This window comes from Neoarius graeffei, chromosome 1, assembly GCF_027579695.1.
Source record: "Neoarius graeffei isolate fNeoGra1 chromosome 1, fNeoGra1.pri, whole genome shotgun sequence".
Classification (NCBI taxonomy): domain Eukaryota; kingdom Metazoa; phylum Chordata; class Actinopteri; order Siluriformes; family Ariidae; genus Neoarius; species Neoarius graeffei.
In genome coordinates, this window is record NC_083569.1 from 109,362,016 (window position 1) to 109,380,007 (window position 17,992).

At 39.8% G+C, this 17,992-nt stretch overlaps 2 protein-coding genes across 7 annotated transcripts in view; both read right to left on the bottom strand.

Moving 5' to 3' along the window:
• LOC132881673 (zinc finger protein OZF-like) overlaps positions 1–2,735 on the bottom strand; it is a 76,985-nt gene extending 74,250 nt beyond the window's left edge. The window contains exons 1-2 of the mRNA XM_060914409.1: positions 2,651–2,735; positions 2,464–2,558 (exon numbers count right to left, since the gene is read on the bottom strand). Of these exons, the coding sequence (XP_060770392.1) occupies positions 2,464–2,532 (69 nt within the window). The 5' untranslated portion in view covers positions 2,533–2,558; positions 2,651–2,735. The remainder of the gene's footprint in view (positions 1–2,463; positions 2,559–2,650) is intronic.
• Positions 2,736–9,771: 7,036 nt separating this feature from the next.
• LOC132881702 (E3 ubiquitin/ISG15 ligase TRIM25-like) overlaps positions 9,772–17,992 on the bottom strand; it is a 49,138-nt gene continuing 40,917 nt past the window's right edge. For 2 of the 6 annotated variants that reach the window (XM_060914486.1, XM_060914478.1), the window contains one exon: positions 14,815–17,009. In XM_060914486.1, the coding sequence (XP_060770469.1) occupies positions 16,960–17,009 (50 nt within the window). In that variant the 3' untranslated portion in view covers positions 14,815–16,959. The other 4 variants (XR_009654071.1, XM_060914497.1, XM_060914518.1 and 1 more) reach the window with 4 other exon arrangements.

The window sequence follows — 17,992 nt, forward strand, 5'->3', positions numbered from 1 at the left end:
TGAATGATACAAGAGTGAAAATAAAGTAATCCCCATATTTACAGTGGTGCTTGAAAGTTTGTGAACCCTTTCGAATTTTCTACATTTCTGCATAAATATAACCTAAAACATCATCAGATTTTCACACAAGTCCTAAAAGTAGATAAAGAGAACCCAGTTAAATAACTCAGACAAAAATATTATACTTGGTTATTTATTTATTGAGGAAAGTGATCCAATATTACATATCTGTGAGTGGCAAAAGTATGTGAACCTTTGCTTTCAGTATCTGGTGTGACCCCCTTGTGCAGCAATAACTGCAACTAAACGTTTCCGGTAACTGTTGATCAGTCCTGCACACCGGCTTGGAGGAATTTTAGCCCATTCCTCCGTACAGAACAGCTTCAACTCTGGGATGTTGGTGGGTTTCCTCACATGAACTGCTCGCTTCAGGTCCTTGCACAGCATTTCCATTGAATTAAGGTCAGGACTTTGACTTGGCCATTCCAAAACATTAACTTTATTCTTCTTTAACCATTCTCTGGTAGAACGACTTGTGTGCTTAGGGTCGTTGTCTTGCTGCATGACCCACCTTCTCTTGAGATTCAGTTCACGGACAGATGTCCTGACATTTTCCTTTAGAATTTGCTGGTATAATTCAGAATTCATTGTTCCATCAATGATGGCAAACCGTCCTGGCCCAGATGCAGCAAAACAGACCCAAACCATGATACTACCACCACCATGTTTCACAGATGGGATAAGGTTCTTATGCTGGAATGCAGTGGTTTCCTTTCTCCAAACATAACGCTTCTCATTTAAACCAAAAAGTTCTATTTTGGTCTCATCCGTCCACAAAAGATTTTTCCAATAGCCTTCTGGCTTGTCCACGTGATCTTTAGCAAACTGCAGACGAGCAGCAATGTTCTTTTTGGAGAGCAGTGGCTTTATCCTTGCAACCCTGCCATGCACACCATTTTTGTTCAGTGTTCTCCTGATGATAGACTCATGAACATTAACCTTAACCAATTTGAGAGAGACCTTCAGTTGCTTAGAAGTTACCCTGGGGTCCTTTGTGACCTTGCTGACTATTACACGCCTTGCTCTTGGAGTGATCTTTGCTGGTCGACCACTCCTGGGGAGTGTAACAATGGTCCTGAATTTCCTTCATTTGTACACAATCTGTCTGACTGTGGATTGGTGGAGTCCAAACTCTTTAGAGATGGTTTTGTAACCTTTTCCAGCCTGATGAGCATCATCAATGTTTTTTCTGAGGTCCTCAGAAATCTCCTTTGTTCATGCCATGATACACTTCCACAAACGTGTGTTGTGAATATCAGACTTTGATAGATCTCTGTTCTTTAAATAAAACAGGGTGCCCACTCACACCTGATTGTCATCCCATTGATTGAAAACACCTGACTCTAATTTCACCTTCAAATTAACTGCTAATCCTAGAGGTTCACATACTTTTGCCACTCACAGATATGTAACACTGGATCATTTTCCTCGATAAATAAATGACCAAGTATAATATTTTTGTCTCATTTGTTTAACTGGGTTCTCTTTATCTACTTTTAGGACTTGTGTGAAAATCTGATGTTGTTTTAGGTCATATTTATGCAGAAATATAGAAAATTCTAAAGGGTTCACAAACTTTCAAGCACCACTGTATATGCCTTAATCAAGCTTGGATAAAAGCAAATGGCAAGCGATGGCCCAGTCAGCTGCTCCTGTCTGATCAACGCCTTTAGTGCACCTCTGTTTCTGTTGAATTAACTGTCTTGCATGGCATAAACTAGCCCCTTATTTCATATTCAGTTCTGGCCAACTTTACTTGTATTCCTTGTCTAGGCTTAGCCTATAGTCTAAATTAGTCTCATTGGATGTTAAAGATAGGCCAGCTTACATACAGTAGGCCGACACAGCAAAATATTTCATGAATTAATGATTATTTTATAATAATTTAATTTAATGAGAACAGTCATAGGGTACCGTAGGCCTCCTGTACATTGTCATGTCAGATAACAGATTATGATAAATGTTCTTCAAATAATGAATAATTGACAAAGCCTATGTAGGAGCAATAAAAAAAATTTTCGGCGCATGCGTGCGCATTACTGAACACACTCTTGGGGCTAAGCCCCCCCCCCCATCTCTCAATCCTAGTGACGTCCATGACCACATCGGATCATCATGATCCACATATCTGATTTGGCATAGGTTTTACACTGGATGCCCTTCCTGATGCAACCCTCTCCAATCCATCGGGGCTTGGGACCTGCATGAAGTATGCACTGGCTGGCTTGTGCAACCCCAGTGGCTGGGTATTTTCCAGAACCATGTTCTTTATTTTTCCTTCCACATGAGCCCTGACCTGAAGGTTTCTGCTGGTTGGATATGGTGTTGTAATGATTACATAATTATAAATTCACAGAGTAATGAATGAATGAATGAGAAATCAGGCAAATGAATAAATGTTACCTTTGAGCTAGTAGCAGCAGGAGTATGTGGAGATTTTCCTAAAGAGCGCCGTCTGGACTCTGGTTTCATTATGATGGGTGTCAAGAATCAGGACACTGTGGGGGGGAAATCACAGAGACTCATGAATCCATAATCTCTACTACCTGTGAACCAAACAGCTCAGATTGTTAGTTTTACATTAACTCACCTTTAATAAAAAGACACAAAGTAACGAAGCTGAAGTCCGTGTGGAGAATGAACCTCAAGCTCTGCCTATGCGCATCCTCTTCTCATTCTTCGAGGTTTTTTTTTTTTTCCTTTTTTCCTGGCGTTTGACAAACATCAAATCGATGCATTACTGCCACCTAGTGGTATGGAGTATCGATCAGCAGGTCTACAAGAATAAAAGATCTTCATAAAAAGTATAAAAGTACTTCAGTAAAAAGTAATACAAACAAAAACATACATATTAAAATTATTGAAGTAGAACAGAGTCACTGAGATAGAACAGAATTATTGAGGCAATATGTACAAATGAAGGAGTAAGGTTATGTATATAATAACATGCATGAGTCAAGTCAAGTCAAGTCAACTTTATTGTCAAATGTGCTATACATGCTCGACATACAGCACAGATGAAATTTCAGTCCTCTCTGACCCACGGTGCAAACAGGCAATGCAATAAATAAAAATAAAAATAGAATAATTGAAAAAACAAACAATATAAACAGTATAAACACTCTAGATAAGAACTAGACATAGACTAAACACTCAAACAGACAATATAAACAATATAAAACACTCTAGATAAGAACTAGACGTAGACTAAACACTCATATATACACACACACACACGTAAATTGGTGCAAATAAACAAACAGTCAAGGGCACTTGAGGTATAGCAGGTAAACATGAAATAAGCAGTATAAACAAACTAGCAGCTGTTAAGGTGAGGTAGTGCGGAATAGTGCAAATGAGCGAGGTAAACTGAGATGTGCGGTCCCTGAGTTCAGTGTGTTAATGAACGATGTATGAGTATTGCACATAGAGGAATATTGTACTAGTATGTTATTGCACTAGTGTTGATGTAGTAGTATACAGCAAGTTATTTACCGGCAGCACGGTGGTGTAGTGGTTAGCGCTGTCACCTCACAGCAAGAAGTTCCGGGTTCAAGCCCCGTGGCCGGCAAGGGCCTTTCTGTGTGGAGTTTGCATGGTGTCCGCGTGGGTTTCCTCCAGGTGCTCCGGTTTCCCCCACAGTCCAAAGATATGTAGGTTAGGTTAACTGGTGACTCTAAACTGACCGTAGGTGTGAATGTGAGTGTGAATGGTTGTCTGTGTCTATGTGTCAGCCCTGTGATGACCTGGTGACTTGTCCAGGGTATACCCCACCTTTCGCCCGTAGTCAGCTGGGATAGGCTCCAGCTTGCCTGCAACCCTGTAGAACAGGATAAAGCGGCTAGAGATAATGAGATGAGATGAGATGTTATTTACCAGCTGGGACGTCCGTATCATGAAATACCGTAACCGAGGTCTTGAAAGTACTGACCGAGGCCCTCTGGGCCGAGGTCAGTATTCAAGGCCGAGGTCACAGTATTTCACCATACAGACCGACCTTAAGCTGGTAAATAATATATTTATTTTTTTCTTTACCAAATTCTAACAGAAAACGAGAGCGCCCGAAAGGGAAAACCGAGCCAAGCCGCCATTTTGAATCCTCTTTCACGGCTGTAATGCAAATTGCTTCCTCCTCAGTATACAAGTGCACTTCCATGGCAGGAAAAAAAACTACATTTTGCTGCCTATGTAGTCCCCTATTTATACAAAATTGAGTCATTCAGGATTCAGCCATGTTTTTTGCTTGGCGTTAGCAAGTTACAGGTTTTTAGCTTTCTCCTGAAATGTTTTCTTTTATTTCTTCTTCCTCAGGGTAGTAAAACTCGCTTTCGCTGTGAAGACTGTCGTTATCGCTATCCATGCTGTAAAATTAATGCTATTTTCCTGAGAAATGCTGGCAAAAATTTATAAGATTTTTGATAAGCTTATAAATAAATCTTATTTAAAAAAAAAAGATAAATGTTGACAAAAAATTCTACCATGTTTGTTGTTGTTGTGAACGAGCGAGTCGCCAGAGGTCTGTAACTGGGGTCTGTACCGTAGGATATGGACCTGCTCACCAGCCAATCGGAGCGCAGGATTTGATGGAAACCACACCACGAAAAAAATAAATAGTAGTATATTCTGTAGTATACAGTGGCATGCAAAAGTTTGGGCACCCTGACTGAAAATGTCTGTTACTGTGAATAACTAAGTGAGCAGAAGATGAACTGATCACCATAAGGCATAAAGGTAAAGACAACACATTTCTTTTCAGCATTTTCTGCAAGATTTGTGTATTATTTTTGTTTTGTACAATTGGAGAGTGAAAAAAGAAAAGGAACACCATGCAAAAGTTTGGGCACCCCAATACATTTGAGTTCTCAGGTAACTTTTACCAAGGTTCCAGACCTTAATTAGCTTATTGAGCTGTGGCTTGTTCAAATTCTTCATTAGGAAAGGTCAGAGGATGCAGATTTCAAAGCTGTATAAATTCTCTGACTCCTCAAACTTGTCCCTAAAATCAACAGCCATGGGCTCCTCTAAGCAACTCCCTCGCATTCTGAATAATAAAATAATTGATGCTCACAAAGCAGGAGAAGGCTACAAGAACGTAGCAAAGTGTTTTCAGGTAGCTGTTTCCTCAGATTGTAATGTTATTAAGAAATGGCAGTTAACAGAAACAGTGGAGATCAAGGTGAGGTCTGGAAGATGAAGAAAACTTTCTGGAAGAACTGCTTATTGGATTGCTAGAAAGGCAAATAAAAAACCCTGTTTGACTGCAAAAGACCTTCAGAAAGATTTAGCAGACCCTGGAGTGGTGGTGCACTGTTCTACTATGCAGCGACACCTGAACAAATATGACCTTCATGGAAGAGTCATCAGAAGAAAACCATTCCAGTGTCCTAGCCACAAAATTCAGCGTCTGAAGTTTGCAAATGAACATCTAAATAAGCCTGATGCATTTTGGAACAAGTCCTGTGGACTGATGAAATCAAAATAGAACTTTTTGGCCACAATGTGCAAAGGTATGTTTGGAGAAAAAAGGGTGCCAAATTCCAGGAAAAGAACACCTCTCCAACTCTGAAGCATGGGTGTGGATCGATCATGCTTTGGGGTTGTGTTGCAGCCAGTGGCACAGGGCACATTTCATTGGTCGAGGGAAGCATGGATTCAAATAAATACCAGCAAATTCTGGAAGCAAACATCACACCATCTGTAAAAAAAGTTGAAGTTAAAAAGAGGATGTGTCCTACAATAAGACGATGATCCAAAACACACCTCAAAATCTACAATGGAATACCTCAAGAGGCACAAGCTGAAGGTTTTGCCATGGCCCTCACAGTCCCCTGACCTAAACATCATTGAAAATCTGTGGATAGATCTCAAAAGAGCAGTGCAAGCAAGACAGCCCAAGAAACTTGTAGAACTGGAAGGCTTTTGCAAGGATGAGTGTGTGAAAATCCCCCAGGTAAGAACTGAAAGATTATTAGCTGGCTACAAAAAGTGTTTACAAGCTGTGATACTTGCCAAAGGGGGTGTTACTAGGTACTAACCATGCAGGGTGCCCAAACTTTTGCTTCAGGCCCTTTTCCTTTTTTGTCATTTTGAAAATGTAAAAGATAAAAATTTAAAAAATTGCTTTTGCTTAAAATATAAAGGGAATGAGTCATCTTTAACTTTATGCCTTTTGGAGATCATTTCATCTTCAACTTGTTTAACTGTTCACAGTAACAGCAATTTTGACCAGGGGTGCCCAAACTTTTGCATACCACTGTAGCATCAGTGAGTGAGTGGCGGTGTGCTGTTCAGACCTGTGGATTAGTGGGGGGAAGGCAGTGAGTACTGTGAGTTCAGTAGTGTGAGAGCTATGAAGTAAAAACTATTCCTCAACTGGGTTGTGCGGGCGAACAGAGTTCTGTAGTGCTTTCCAGATGTCAGAGGGGTAAAGAGTCCATGTCCAGGATGGGTTGGGTCCTTGATAATGTTTTTGGCTAGTATTTACAATCTTCAAAAAAGAATACTACTGAAGTAGCATTCTTGATAACACTCAGTTCTTGAATTGTTTTGTAGAATATCAATTAAATCAGAGTGTACTTTAATCTTTCTGAGGTTTTGAATCAGATGTTTTGTTTCTGGTTCATGTTTCACAGTGTAGCATAAGATACTCCGCTGTTTCTTCTTTCCCACAGTCTGCTTGTATGTTTGGGTCCGTGTATATTCTGGACATTTAATTTTTGAGTGGAGTTGGAAAATGTGAAAACCAAAAAACCAAAAAAAACAAAACACTGATGTCCATCCATCCATTATCTGTAGCCACTTATCCTGTTCTACAGGGTCGCAGGCAAGCTGGAGCCTATCCCAGCTGACTATGGGCGAGAGGTGGGGTACACCCTGGACAAGTCACCAGGTTATCGCAGGGCTGACACAGAGACAAGCAACCATTCACACTCAGATTCACACCTATGGTCAATTTAGAGCCACCAATTAGCCTAACCTGCATGTCTTTGGACTGCACACAGACACAGGGAGAACATGCAAACTCCATACAGAAAGGTCCTCGCCAGCCGCTGGGCTCGAACCCAGGACCTTCTTGCTGTGAGGCGACAGTGCTAACCACGACACCACCGTGCCACCCACTGATGTATTTTCTGTAAATAAAAATTTAAATAAAAATTCTAAAGTGAAATGTGTTGTTTGGTTAGCACTGTAAGTAAAATAGAAATTCAAGCCTTTAACATATTTTCAGACCAAAATCAAAATAGTTCAGTGAGAATACGATAAAAACAATTAAGGTGATGATACACAGGGCAACTTTTTGGGCAATGTTGCCGGCAACGGACAACCAGGTGAGACACTGGGCAACTAATTAGGGCAACAGACTTTTGGCAACAACAATCAGATAAGAGCAAATCTATTGCCAGGGAGACAGACACGGCAAAGATGGATACTGAAACATTTGCAGCTGTCACTTTTGTCTTGGCTTCAGCCTTTATTTCGCTCAAGAAAGTATCACTTCTGGAACAAAACTGAATAGATACTTTGGTCAAAATATAATTTGCCATTATTTTAACATTTATAAGTCAAACTAATGGGCGGCACGGTGGTGTAGTGGTTAACACTGTTGCCTCACAGCAAGAAGGTCATGGGTTTGAGCCCAGCGGCCGGCGAGGGCCTTTCTGTGTGGAGTTTGCGTGTTCTTCCCCCCGTCTGTGGGGGTTTCCTCTGGGTGCTCCGGTTTCCCCCACAGTCCAAAGACATGCAGGTTAGGCTAATTGGTGGCTTTAAATTGACTGTGAGTCCTTTAAATTAGCAGTTATCAAACCTCTGATTAAAAAACCTGACCTTGATCCCTGTCAGCTGTCCAATTATCGGCCAATATCAAACCTCCCCTTTATCTCCAAGATCCTTGAAAAAGCTGTGGCACAGCAGTTATGCTTATATTTACATAGGAATAACATCCTTGAAATGTATCAGTCAGGATTTAGACCTCATCATAGCACAGAGACAGCTCTGGTTAAAGTAATAAATGACCTACTGTTGGCGTCTGATCAGGGCTGTGTCTCGTTGCTTGTGTTGCTTGACCTTAGTACAGCATTTGATACCACTGATCATTCCGTTCTTCTGGATAGACTAGAAAATATTGTGGGAGTTAAGGGAATGGCCCTCTCCTGGCTCAGGTCTTATTTAACTGATCGTTTTCAGTATGTTGATATAAATGGTGATATTTCTCGATGTACTGAGGTAAAGTTTGGTGTTCCACAAGGTTCTGTCTTGGGTCCACTGCTTTTTTTCTTTATATATGTTACCTCTGGGTGATATTATTCATAAACATTGTATTAGCTTCCACTGTTATGCTGATGACACACAGTTGTATGTTTCTGCAAAACCTGATGAGAGACACCAGCTTAATAGAATTGAGGAATGTGTAAAGGACATTAGACACTGGATGCTTATTAATTTCCTTCTGCTTAACTCTGACAAGACTGAAGTACTTGTACTAGGACCACATGCAGCTAGAAGTAAGTTTTCTGATTTCACAGTGACTCTGGATGGCCTTTCTGTTTCTTCACGTGCAGCAGTAAAAGACCTAGGAGTGATTATTAACCCCAGTCTTTCATTCAAAACTCACACTGATAACATTACCCGGATAGCTTTCTTTCATCTCAGAAATATTGCTAAGATAAGAAATTTAATGTTACTACATGACGTGGAAAAACTAGTTCATGCTTTTGTTATCACCAGGTTGGATTATTGTAATGCCTTACTGTCTGGATGTTCCAATAAGTGCATAAACAAGCTCCAGTTAGTTCAGAATGCAGCAGCAAGGTCCTTACTAGAACTAGAAAATATGACCACATCACCCCTGTCTTATCCACACTGCATTGGCTCCCAATCAAATTTCGTATTGATTATAAAATACTACTATTGACCTTTAAAACACTGAATGGTCTTGCACCACAGTACCTGAGTGAACTTCTGCTCCTCTATGACCCACCACGCCTACTTAGATCAAAAGGTGCAGGCTATCTGCTGGTACCTCATATAGTGAAGGCTACATCAGGGGGCAGAGCCTTTTCTTACAAAGCCCCACAGTTATGGAACAGACTTCCAAGTTGTGTTCGGGAATCAGACACAGTCTCAGTGTTTAAGTCTCGGCTGAAAACACACCTGTTTAGTCAAGCCTTTTTTCAATGGTGTTTATGAGGTAAAGGTGTAGATCTGGAGGGTCCTCAGACATAGAGTGTTTTGGTAAACTGGGATGTTTACCACTTGCTCACTCGAGTTTGTTGACGGTGTAGTGGCTGGCTGCTTTATATCCTGGGGCTCCCTCATGCTTGTGTTACCTTCTGGCTCTCCCCTTTTAGTTATGCTGTCATAGTTAGTTGTTGGAGTCCCTGCTTGTACTCAGTGCAATATGTATACTGTTCCTACTTATTCAGGTGTCATTGGGCATACCTAACAACCTGTGTTCCCCCCCCAACCTGTCCCTCTGAGTTACATGTCGGTCCTGGGATGGAGATGCTGACCTCTTCTGCTCCTCGGACCTGCCTGATCCATCCTGGTGCCCTGTGTCTGTTAGGGTTTTGCTGGGATTCGAACCTGGGTCGCTGGTGTGATAATCCAGCAAACCCCCACTAAGCCACCAGGGGAATGACTCAAGTGCAGAGGCGTGAGGCGGAAGTAGAAAAGTATCAAAAGGTTTATTTACAATATTTACAGTCCAAAAGAAATAATCCAAAACGCTCAGAAGATGAAGGGAAAAATAAAAAATATCCAAAAGTCCAAAAAGAAAAGCAAAGTGCAAAACCAAAAAGACAAAGGCAAGGAACACGGTACAAAGGTAACTGGAGCTAAACATAACAGCACAAAGACTCCGTGACAAGAGGACTGAACTCAGGGGTATAAATACACAAACTAAAATAGGACACAGGTGACACTAATGAGGACTAGGCAGGGCACAAGACACATGGAAAACAACAAACATAAAACACAGAACAGTGGCGGCCTCTAGAGGCCAAAACAAACATAACAAGAAAAGGAAATAACAGCGGCCTCTAGAGGCCAAAACAGTCCTAGTCCTAACAGTGTCTGGTTGGAGTCTCATCGCATCACTCCTGTGGAGGGCGGCCCCATGTGGACAGTTGGGGGTCGTGCCTGGAGGAAGCTCTGGACTCTTGCAGGGGTGCTTTTGTGGCTGGGGACTGCAGTTGACTTGCTGACTTTAGGACTGCAGTTGACTTGCTGACTTTAGGACTGCAATTGACTTGCTGACTTTAGGACTGCAGTTGACTTGCTGACTTTGGGACTGCGGTTGTCGTGAACGGTTTTGCGCTCGGGTTTCCGTCGGTGGGGGGTTTATAGCATCAACGAAGCTGACTTTATGTTAGGACTGTTAATGTTAGTCATGTTGTCTGTTGTTGCCCAGATGAGGATGGGTTCCCTTTTGAGTCTGGTTCCTCTCGAGGTTTCTTCCTCATGTCATCTGAGGGAGTTTTTTCTTGCCACCATCATCACAGGCGTGCTCACTGGGGATAGATTAGGGATAAAATTAGCTCATATTTTAAGTCATTCAAATTCTGTAAAGCTGCTTTGCAACAATGTTTATTGTTAAAAGCGCTATACAAATAAACTTGACTTGACTTGACTGTGAGTGTGAATGGTTGTTTGTCTCTGTGTCAGCCCTGTGATAATCTGGCGACTTGTCCAGGGTGTACCCCGCATCTTGCCCATAGTCAGCTGAGATAGGCTCCAGCTTGCCTGCAACCCTGTAGAACAGGATAAGTGGCTACAGATGATGGATGGAAGTCAAAATAACCACATTCTGTTAATAATAAATGCTTTTTAAATCTCTTTAAAAATGCTGTAACTAATAACTGACACATACATCACAAAAACATAATCGTTTAATTCTCATCTCAGCAAAAAAAAAAAAGGAAAAAGAACCTGGACCAGGAGATGCTGCTGAGGAAGAAAAGGGGCTGACAGAGCTTCTGAAGGGCTTTCTTTCTTTTTTACATCCCAAAGTTTGTACTGTTTTGTCCTCGAGTTCCACAAGTGGTTGTGCTCTGTATGTGAATTAGATCAGACGATAACTTAGACAAGCTCTATTACCACTCTCAAAAAAAAAAACAAGAGCTGCCCATCACGTTTAACTTAACGCAAGAGAGCTAACGTTATCCCTACATAGCTAGTGATAACTTTCAGCTATGTTCCCAAAAACCACTGCTAGTTAGCTAAATCCCATTCAATCTCGATGGAGTGGTGGTTAGGTAACGGCAGTTTACACTGTGCTGAAAAAAAAAATCAATGTTTTAATTACAACCTGAGCACACAAAAATAGATGTCTTAATTACAGTAAATTCACCACTTTGGGTTTACACATAACTTACCAGCATAAAAAGATATGTCGTCTCTCTTTTTCTTCATTCCACTGCCACTGAAACGCTGCCATCTTTGTTGAAAATTTCAGAAGCTCTCAGGTGGTCATGTGATTTGCTGCTAGCACTCTGATTGGATGATCTTAAAAAGTTGCCCAAAATGATCAAAATTGTTCAGATAGAAATTATGTTGCCCACTCTCAATGGGAAAGTGTCGAAGCGCAATCGTCCAGCAACACTGCCCAAAAAGTTGCCCTGTGTATCATCTAGCAGAGAATCACATGACCACCTGAAAGATTCTGAAATTTTCAACAAAGATGGCAGCGTTTCAACGCCAGTGGAGTGAAGAAAAGGAGAGACGACTTATATCTTTTATATCCTAGTTCCTGGTTTCAGCATTAAGCCTCCTTGCTGACCCGAGAAAATATATTATTCCAACAATAGTTCTAGAACAATAGTTAGTTCTGGTCCACTAATTTGAGTGGTCGAGTGGCATTCCAAGACTGTTGATATTTCTTGATAACAACACTGGGATATTTCACTTTGTGTATTACTCCACTCAACCAAGTAAAATTCCAATTCCTAGTTCAAAATTGTTACTCCATTGTTACTCCAAATTGTAACTGATGTTACGGACATCAGCAAACATGGCAAATGATACATTTGCAGGAATATACCTTTTGACTTAAAGTATGAAAGTTAGTCAGATAAAGACGAAAAGCAAGAAGGTACACCAATTTTTACCAGAAGCACCTTTCACAGGAATGTACAAATCAACATGAGCTAGCCAGCTAGCGGACATGCTATAAAGTGACTGTGGCTTCTTTGGGATCTATTTCTGCTCGCAGATCAAAAATAAAGGGAACATTTGGCCACACTGTATAAAAAACATCACTTACTCAATATTAATTTCTTGTTTATAGAACTGTTGTATAAACAGCAATATCAAACCCAAGGTCATGCTGCTGTAATGAATCACAGCTGATGTTCATTACAACAGCACTCCCTCTTTTGTGATGTTCCTTAATTAGATTTGATGCTGCTGTTCAAAGAATTTTGGTGGGCCTAGCCTATGAGTGGGCAGGAAGGTGAGCGTGAGCAACCAATCTCAATGTGACAATCATTTTGTTTGGGTTTTGTGACTGGTAGCCTATATTCCTTTTTTTTTTATTTCAATTCCAACCTTGGTAATGAAGTAATATTTTAAACCATGTTGTCAACATTTACATAGCCTGCATGAAACAACATGGGAAGAGCACACAGGGTGAAGATGAGTTGGTTTTTTTTTGTCTTCAGAACACTGGAGTTTCAGACAGCAGACCCACGTCTATAACGTCCACCAAATTACACTAATTACGTAGCTTAGTGTAAGTGCAGTCGGATTCTCTTAGCACTGCAGTTGTCTTTTTCTTAAGAACTCTCCTTCACATCTTTTCTTGACCTCATGACATTTTCCATCAAGTTCAAGGAAAAGTGGTTTGGAAAGGACAAAGGATGAACTATTGGAATGCAGCCTCAATATCAAGGAAGGATCCTTTACAGACTGCAGTCAAGGATGCCACATTATTGAATCCCACCAGAGGACTGTTCCAGTGTTGAGGATCCATTCAATTCCACCAAAGACCGTGTCTTTTTTGGGAATTTTTTTCAAGGATGCATGTATGGACTATTGGGAAGGGTACTTCTGGGCTGAAGGGAAAATGAAAAAAAAAAAAAACCAAATAAATAATAATCATTATAATAAGAAATAAATAAATAAATGAAAAAAGAGGATCTACCTGAAGTGGCAAAATGTAGAATGTGGGTTGACATGAAATAGCCTGATGAGTTTAGAACCTGTGGCATGATCCACGACTGTTTTTACATTTCTAAGAATGACTGGTCTTGCAAATGGAATTTAATTATCTTTCATTCTTTCTTGATAATTTAAAGCATTAATATTCCCAAAAGCATTCACAAGGTCCTGCAGATGGTGGTAATGTACTAAGATTGCAAGTTAATACCTGTACACTTGCTAGTCTCTTCCACATGTTCTCTGAATGCTAGGAGGGAATCTTACCTAGCCTCTCGGACCTGTCTTACCCCTTTGATGCACAACATGGGTGAAACAAGTTTTTATTTTACGTATCTTTCCAATAAATTAATCTCATCATTTGGTCTTTCATGTATTCTTCAATTTATCTGTTTTTGATTTATCAAAAATTCTTATTTTCATTTCTTTTTGAATATTTTTTTCTATCATTACCCTTCTAATGCACAACATAGTTCAAAATTACCTGGATCCATTTCTTTTGTTATTTCATGCATAGCCGAGTGTTTCTTTTGCTATATTTTGGAAAGAAATGTATCACTTATATTCCAGGTATTCATTAAAATATCTTGTTTTTGATTTTGTTCCTACTCTGTACACTAGATGGTGCAAAGATGTTAAGAGTGGTTCAAAACATCACATGGCAGCAACACATCAGTAATGAGATACTATATGGTGAAGTTCCCTAAAATAAGGACATTTTTGTTTGTTTATGTATTTTCATAATTATGAAGGTTAAAGCTATACAGCCTTTTGATTTCATAAAATCAGTGAAATTTCATTCCCTCTGAAATTGTCATTGTGATATACAAAGATGTTTATTTCTGCAATATCTCTAAAAAAAAACAACAACAGGCCATTCTGTGGCTGGGAAGTTATTTAATTTGAAGGAATTCCCTAGCAAATAATGTGCATGAAATAGCTCTCTTCATGCAGTCAAGCAGACAGAGGAAGTCCGGGTGTGCATGCGCAGGTTTAGCTTCTTTTTTTCCTTCTTCTTTTGGGTAAAAGGCAGCTGGCATCCAGTGTTGCATTACTGCCATCCACAGGTTTACCTCTGACTGTGCAATGAGTCATTAAACAAATAGCTAATCACACCAAGGTGCTCACTGACTGCCAATATTTATTAGTTTGGCCCTGCGTTTCCTTTGCTTCACAACATAACGTGTTTTCTTCTCACTTTCTGTTACTGGAGTCGGTCTTTCACATTTCATTTGCACACTCACGTCCTCCATTTTTCTCTCCTGTTTCAAATTTGTATCCCACAATGCCTTGCGCAAAGAGGGAAAGCCCACCATATGATGCATGACGTAGTATCTTGAATTGGGTCATGGTGAAGCAGGAAAAAATAGTGGAGAATTTAGGGCTACATGGCCCTAAATTCATTAATTGTTCTATTTAAAAAAAAAACTAATAAAATTGGAGGTCTGTGATTCGAATTCAGTGGCTTTTGATCCACTAAACAAAAATAATTGGGTGTCATGGAAAATTCTTTTTATGACCTACACTTGAAAAACCTGAAAGGCAGTCTACCTTTAATAAAGGAGCTGACATGAATACAGAATTTAATAAAACATTGAAAGCTAGCAGATCACAATAGCTTTTATTATGTATTTTTAGAAGCTTCATAGAACATTCAAATCAACACAAAATAATTGTACAGCACTACTGATTACAGACAAATCTTCATAATACAAACAAAACCTGTTATATCATTTAAATGAATAAAGTTAAGAAAAGTTAAAACCATAAGCAAAGAAACATTTTTTTTAATCTTGGCAAAAATACATTAATATCAAAGCATCTGGGTTAGGATAACACTTGTGAAACAGCTGCTTTAAATTTTTCAGGATAGTTGTTCCAAGAACATGTAAATTTTGGGGAGAAAAATATACGGGTTTAGAGATGATCTACAGAAGACAGCACACATTGAATTCATTTTACATTTGCTTTCAGGAAATGTCTCTGATCCATTAAGATTTTTCCTAATATGAAATTATTAAACCTTTCATCAACAGATAAACACCACCAACAGAAAGCTAGTTCTTTAATTGTTCTGTTTGAAAAAAGTGAACTACTAGAACAAAGTTTATATATTTTGCGTATGACTTACCAAAGCAATTATACATTTGTTGTAAGCATACATTTCATTAATATACACTCACCGGCCACTTTAAAAGGAACTTATTCTTGATTCTAAGATTCCTGTTCTTGGCTGCAGGAGTGGAACCCAATGTGCTCTTCTCTGTTGCATGCTGAGATGCTTTTCTGCTCATCACGGTTGTAAAGAGTCGTTATATGAGTTGCAATAGGTTGTATTGAGTCACGTGACTTTTGCTTGTGAGTTTACTTCCAGTGAATGAAGTGCTGGTCAGGCAAAACAGTTTGGCTGCCCTAATGCAAAGAGTTAGTGAAACTGTTTCCAACTACTTTCGCAGTTTAGTGCGTTGGCCTCTGTCAAGATACATTCAGAAAGTTGTTCTTTGCAATGGGATAGAATCTTACATGCTAACAAAGAAAGATTTTTCCAATGATTTGGAAAATTATCTATCTGTTGAGTTCCCAGACAGTGGCACAGTGGTGTAGTGGTTAGCACTGTTGCCTCACAGCAAGAAGGTCCTGGGTTCAAGCCCAGTGGCTGACAAGGGCCTTTCTGTGTAGAGTTTACATGTTCTCTGTGTGGGTTTCCTCTAGGTGCTCTGGTTTCCCCCACAGTCCAAAGACATGCAGGTTAGGCTAATTAGTGGCTCTAAATTGACCGTGAATGGTTGTCTCTATGTGTCAGCCCTGTAGCCATCATTCTACGCAGACACACAGATAAGAGCATGGAGGAGTACAACTTCTTATATGTGGCTGGTTTAAAGGTCTGGGGATCAGGACACTACAAGATAAATCCTGTATCGCTTTTGCCAGTGTAAGGAGGAATTTTTGGGCTTTCTGTATACGTCTTTGTGATGGTTGCTAGGACGCTACAAGTTTTAGTATTGGGGTAAACAAGCCACAGCCGCTCGATTTTCAATCCTTCCTTCTCTTCTCTTCCAGCTAAATCATTCACAAAGATCCACAGAAACCCCTTTAAACAACTGGGTATTGGTGAAACAGGATGGAGAAGTTATCATGGCTCACTGTAACTGCATGGCTTGGGAAGCAGTTTTGTGCTGTTCACTAGTGAGCTTTGCTTTTGTGTTTATGTAGATTGTCTCGATTATCTTATCTATTTAATTCAGCATAGGAGCTCAATCTACATCATCATCCTTGTAAAGATTACTAGGACATTTCATGGTTCGTTCAATTCGAACAGCCCAATATATGAGAGAGCATGGTGGTTAGCACTGTCACCTCACAGCAAGAAGGTTCTGGGTTCAAGCCCAGCGGCTGATGGGGGCCTTTCTCTATGGAGTTTGCATGTTGTCTGCGTGGGTTTCCTCCGGGTGCTCTGGTTTCCCCCAAAGACATGCAGGTTAGGTTAACATGGGATGGCCTTGGGCTGAAGTGCCCAAGAGTGGTGGCACACATGTATGCAGTGGCTTTGCTCTCCTATGATGAACTAAATTTCATTGTACATTTGTGCAGTGACAATAAAGGCATTCTATTTTATACACACTCAAGATCCTTAAATTTTTATTAATTTCTGTAAAGATTATACTGATAATTCCACAATATACACATGAAAGGAGAGAAATTGTGCATAAATGAGAAAGACTGAAGAGTGCCGTAAAGTGCGAGTTTTCACAGAGCATCAGTAGTTGGTAATTTGAGGGGTTCTCCCATTTGCAGGCCTGGCTGAGGGAAGAGAGTAAAGAGCATGAATGAGAACTGTAATAAAATCTGGTGTTAAAAATAAACTCTATTAAAAACAGACCTCTCTCTCTCTCTCTCTCTCTCACACACACACAATCAGGATTTGTCCTCAAAATTAATTTAATTCCCATATTGAGTGATGGAGTGACATTGCAGTAAAATGTTTTGCATGTTGTAACCACTGCACTACAGAAAACAGTGTTATAGTGGAGAGTATAGCTGCCTTCCAAGAAGTTGACCTGGGAAACCATTTAAACTAGGTACGTATTACCTTTGTTCCATACAGGTTTATCTCTGTCTTAAAACCATTTGCATTTGTAATCCGATTTAATTTCTTCTCCTCCAATGAAACCATTATCGAATTTCTATGTGGAACATTCTGGGCATTACCTCTTCTCTGTTTGAGTGCAAAAGTGAAACTTGTGAATTTAAAATAAAACACAAAAAACGCAGACATTACAATCCTCCAGGAAACCTGGTGTAGATCACTCACTCACTGTCCCACAAACTGTAAAAAGAGTTAATTATACCATCTATTAAACACCCTACCATTAAAAAAAGGAGAGTTGGGGGGGAATCATAATTTGTCTTAAATCTAAACTATCAGATTTTATAGTACCAAAAAAATTCTATAAGTGTACACTCCAACTCAAAAGAGCCTAATATACACAAACACAACTGACACCAACTGAGTCCATAAACACTAATAGTTTCTGGGAGCACTGAAAAAAACAAATAAATCTAAATCAGAATTGGCAATACAAAATGGCAACATAAAATCACTTTATACTCCAAATAACAATAACAAAAATGAACAAATTACTACAATTGAAAAACTGAACAAGTTACAACTGGCAAGACTCCCAGAAACCTCTGGATTCCCCATTACTGAGCAGGAACTTTCAAACAAATTAGGCAATCTCAAATCCAACAAAGCAAGTGGGCCTGATAGCAATGATTA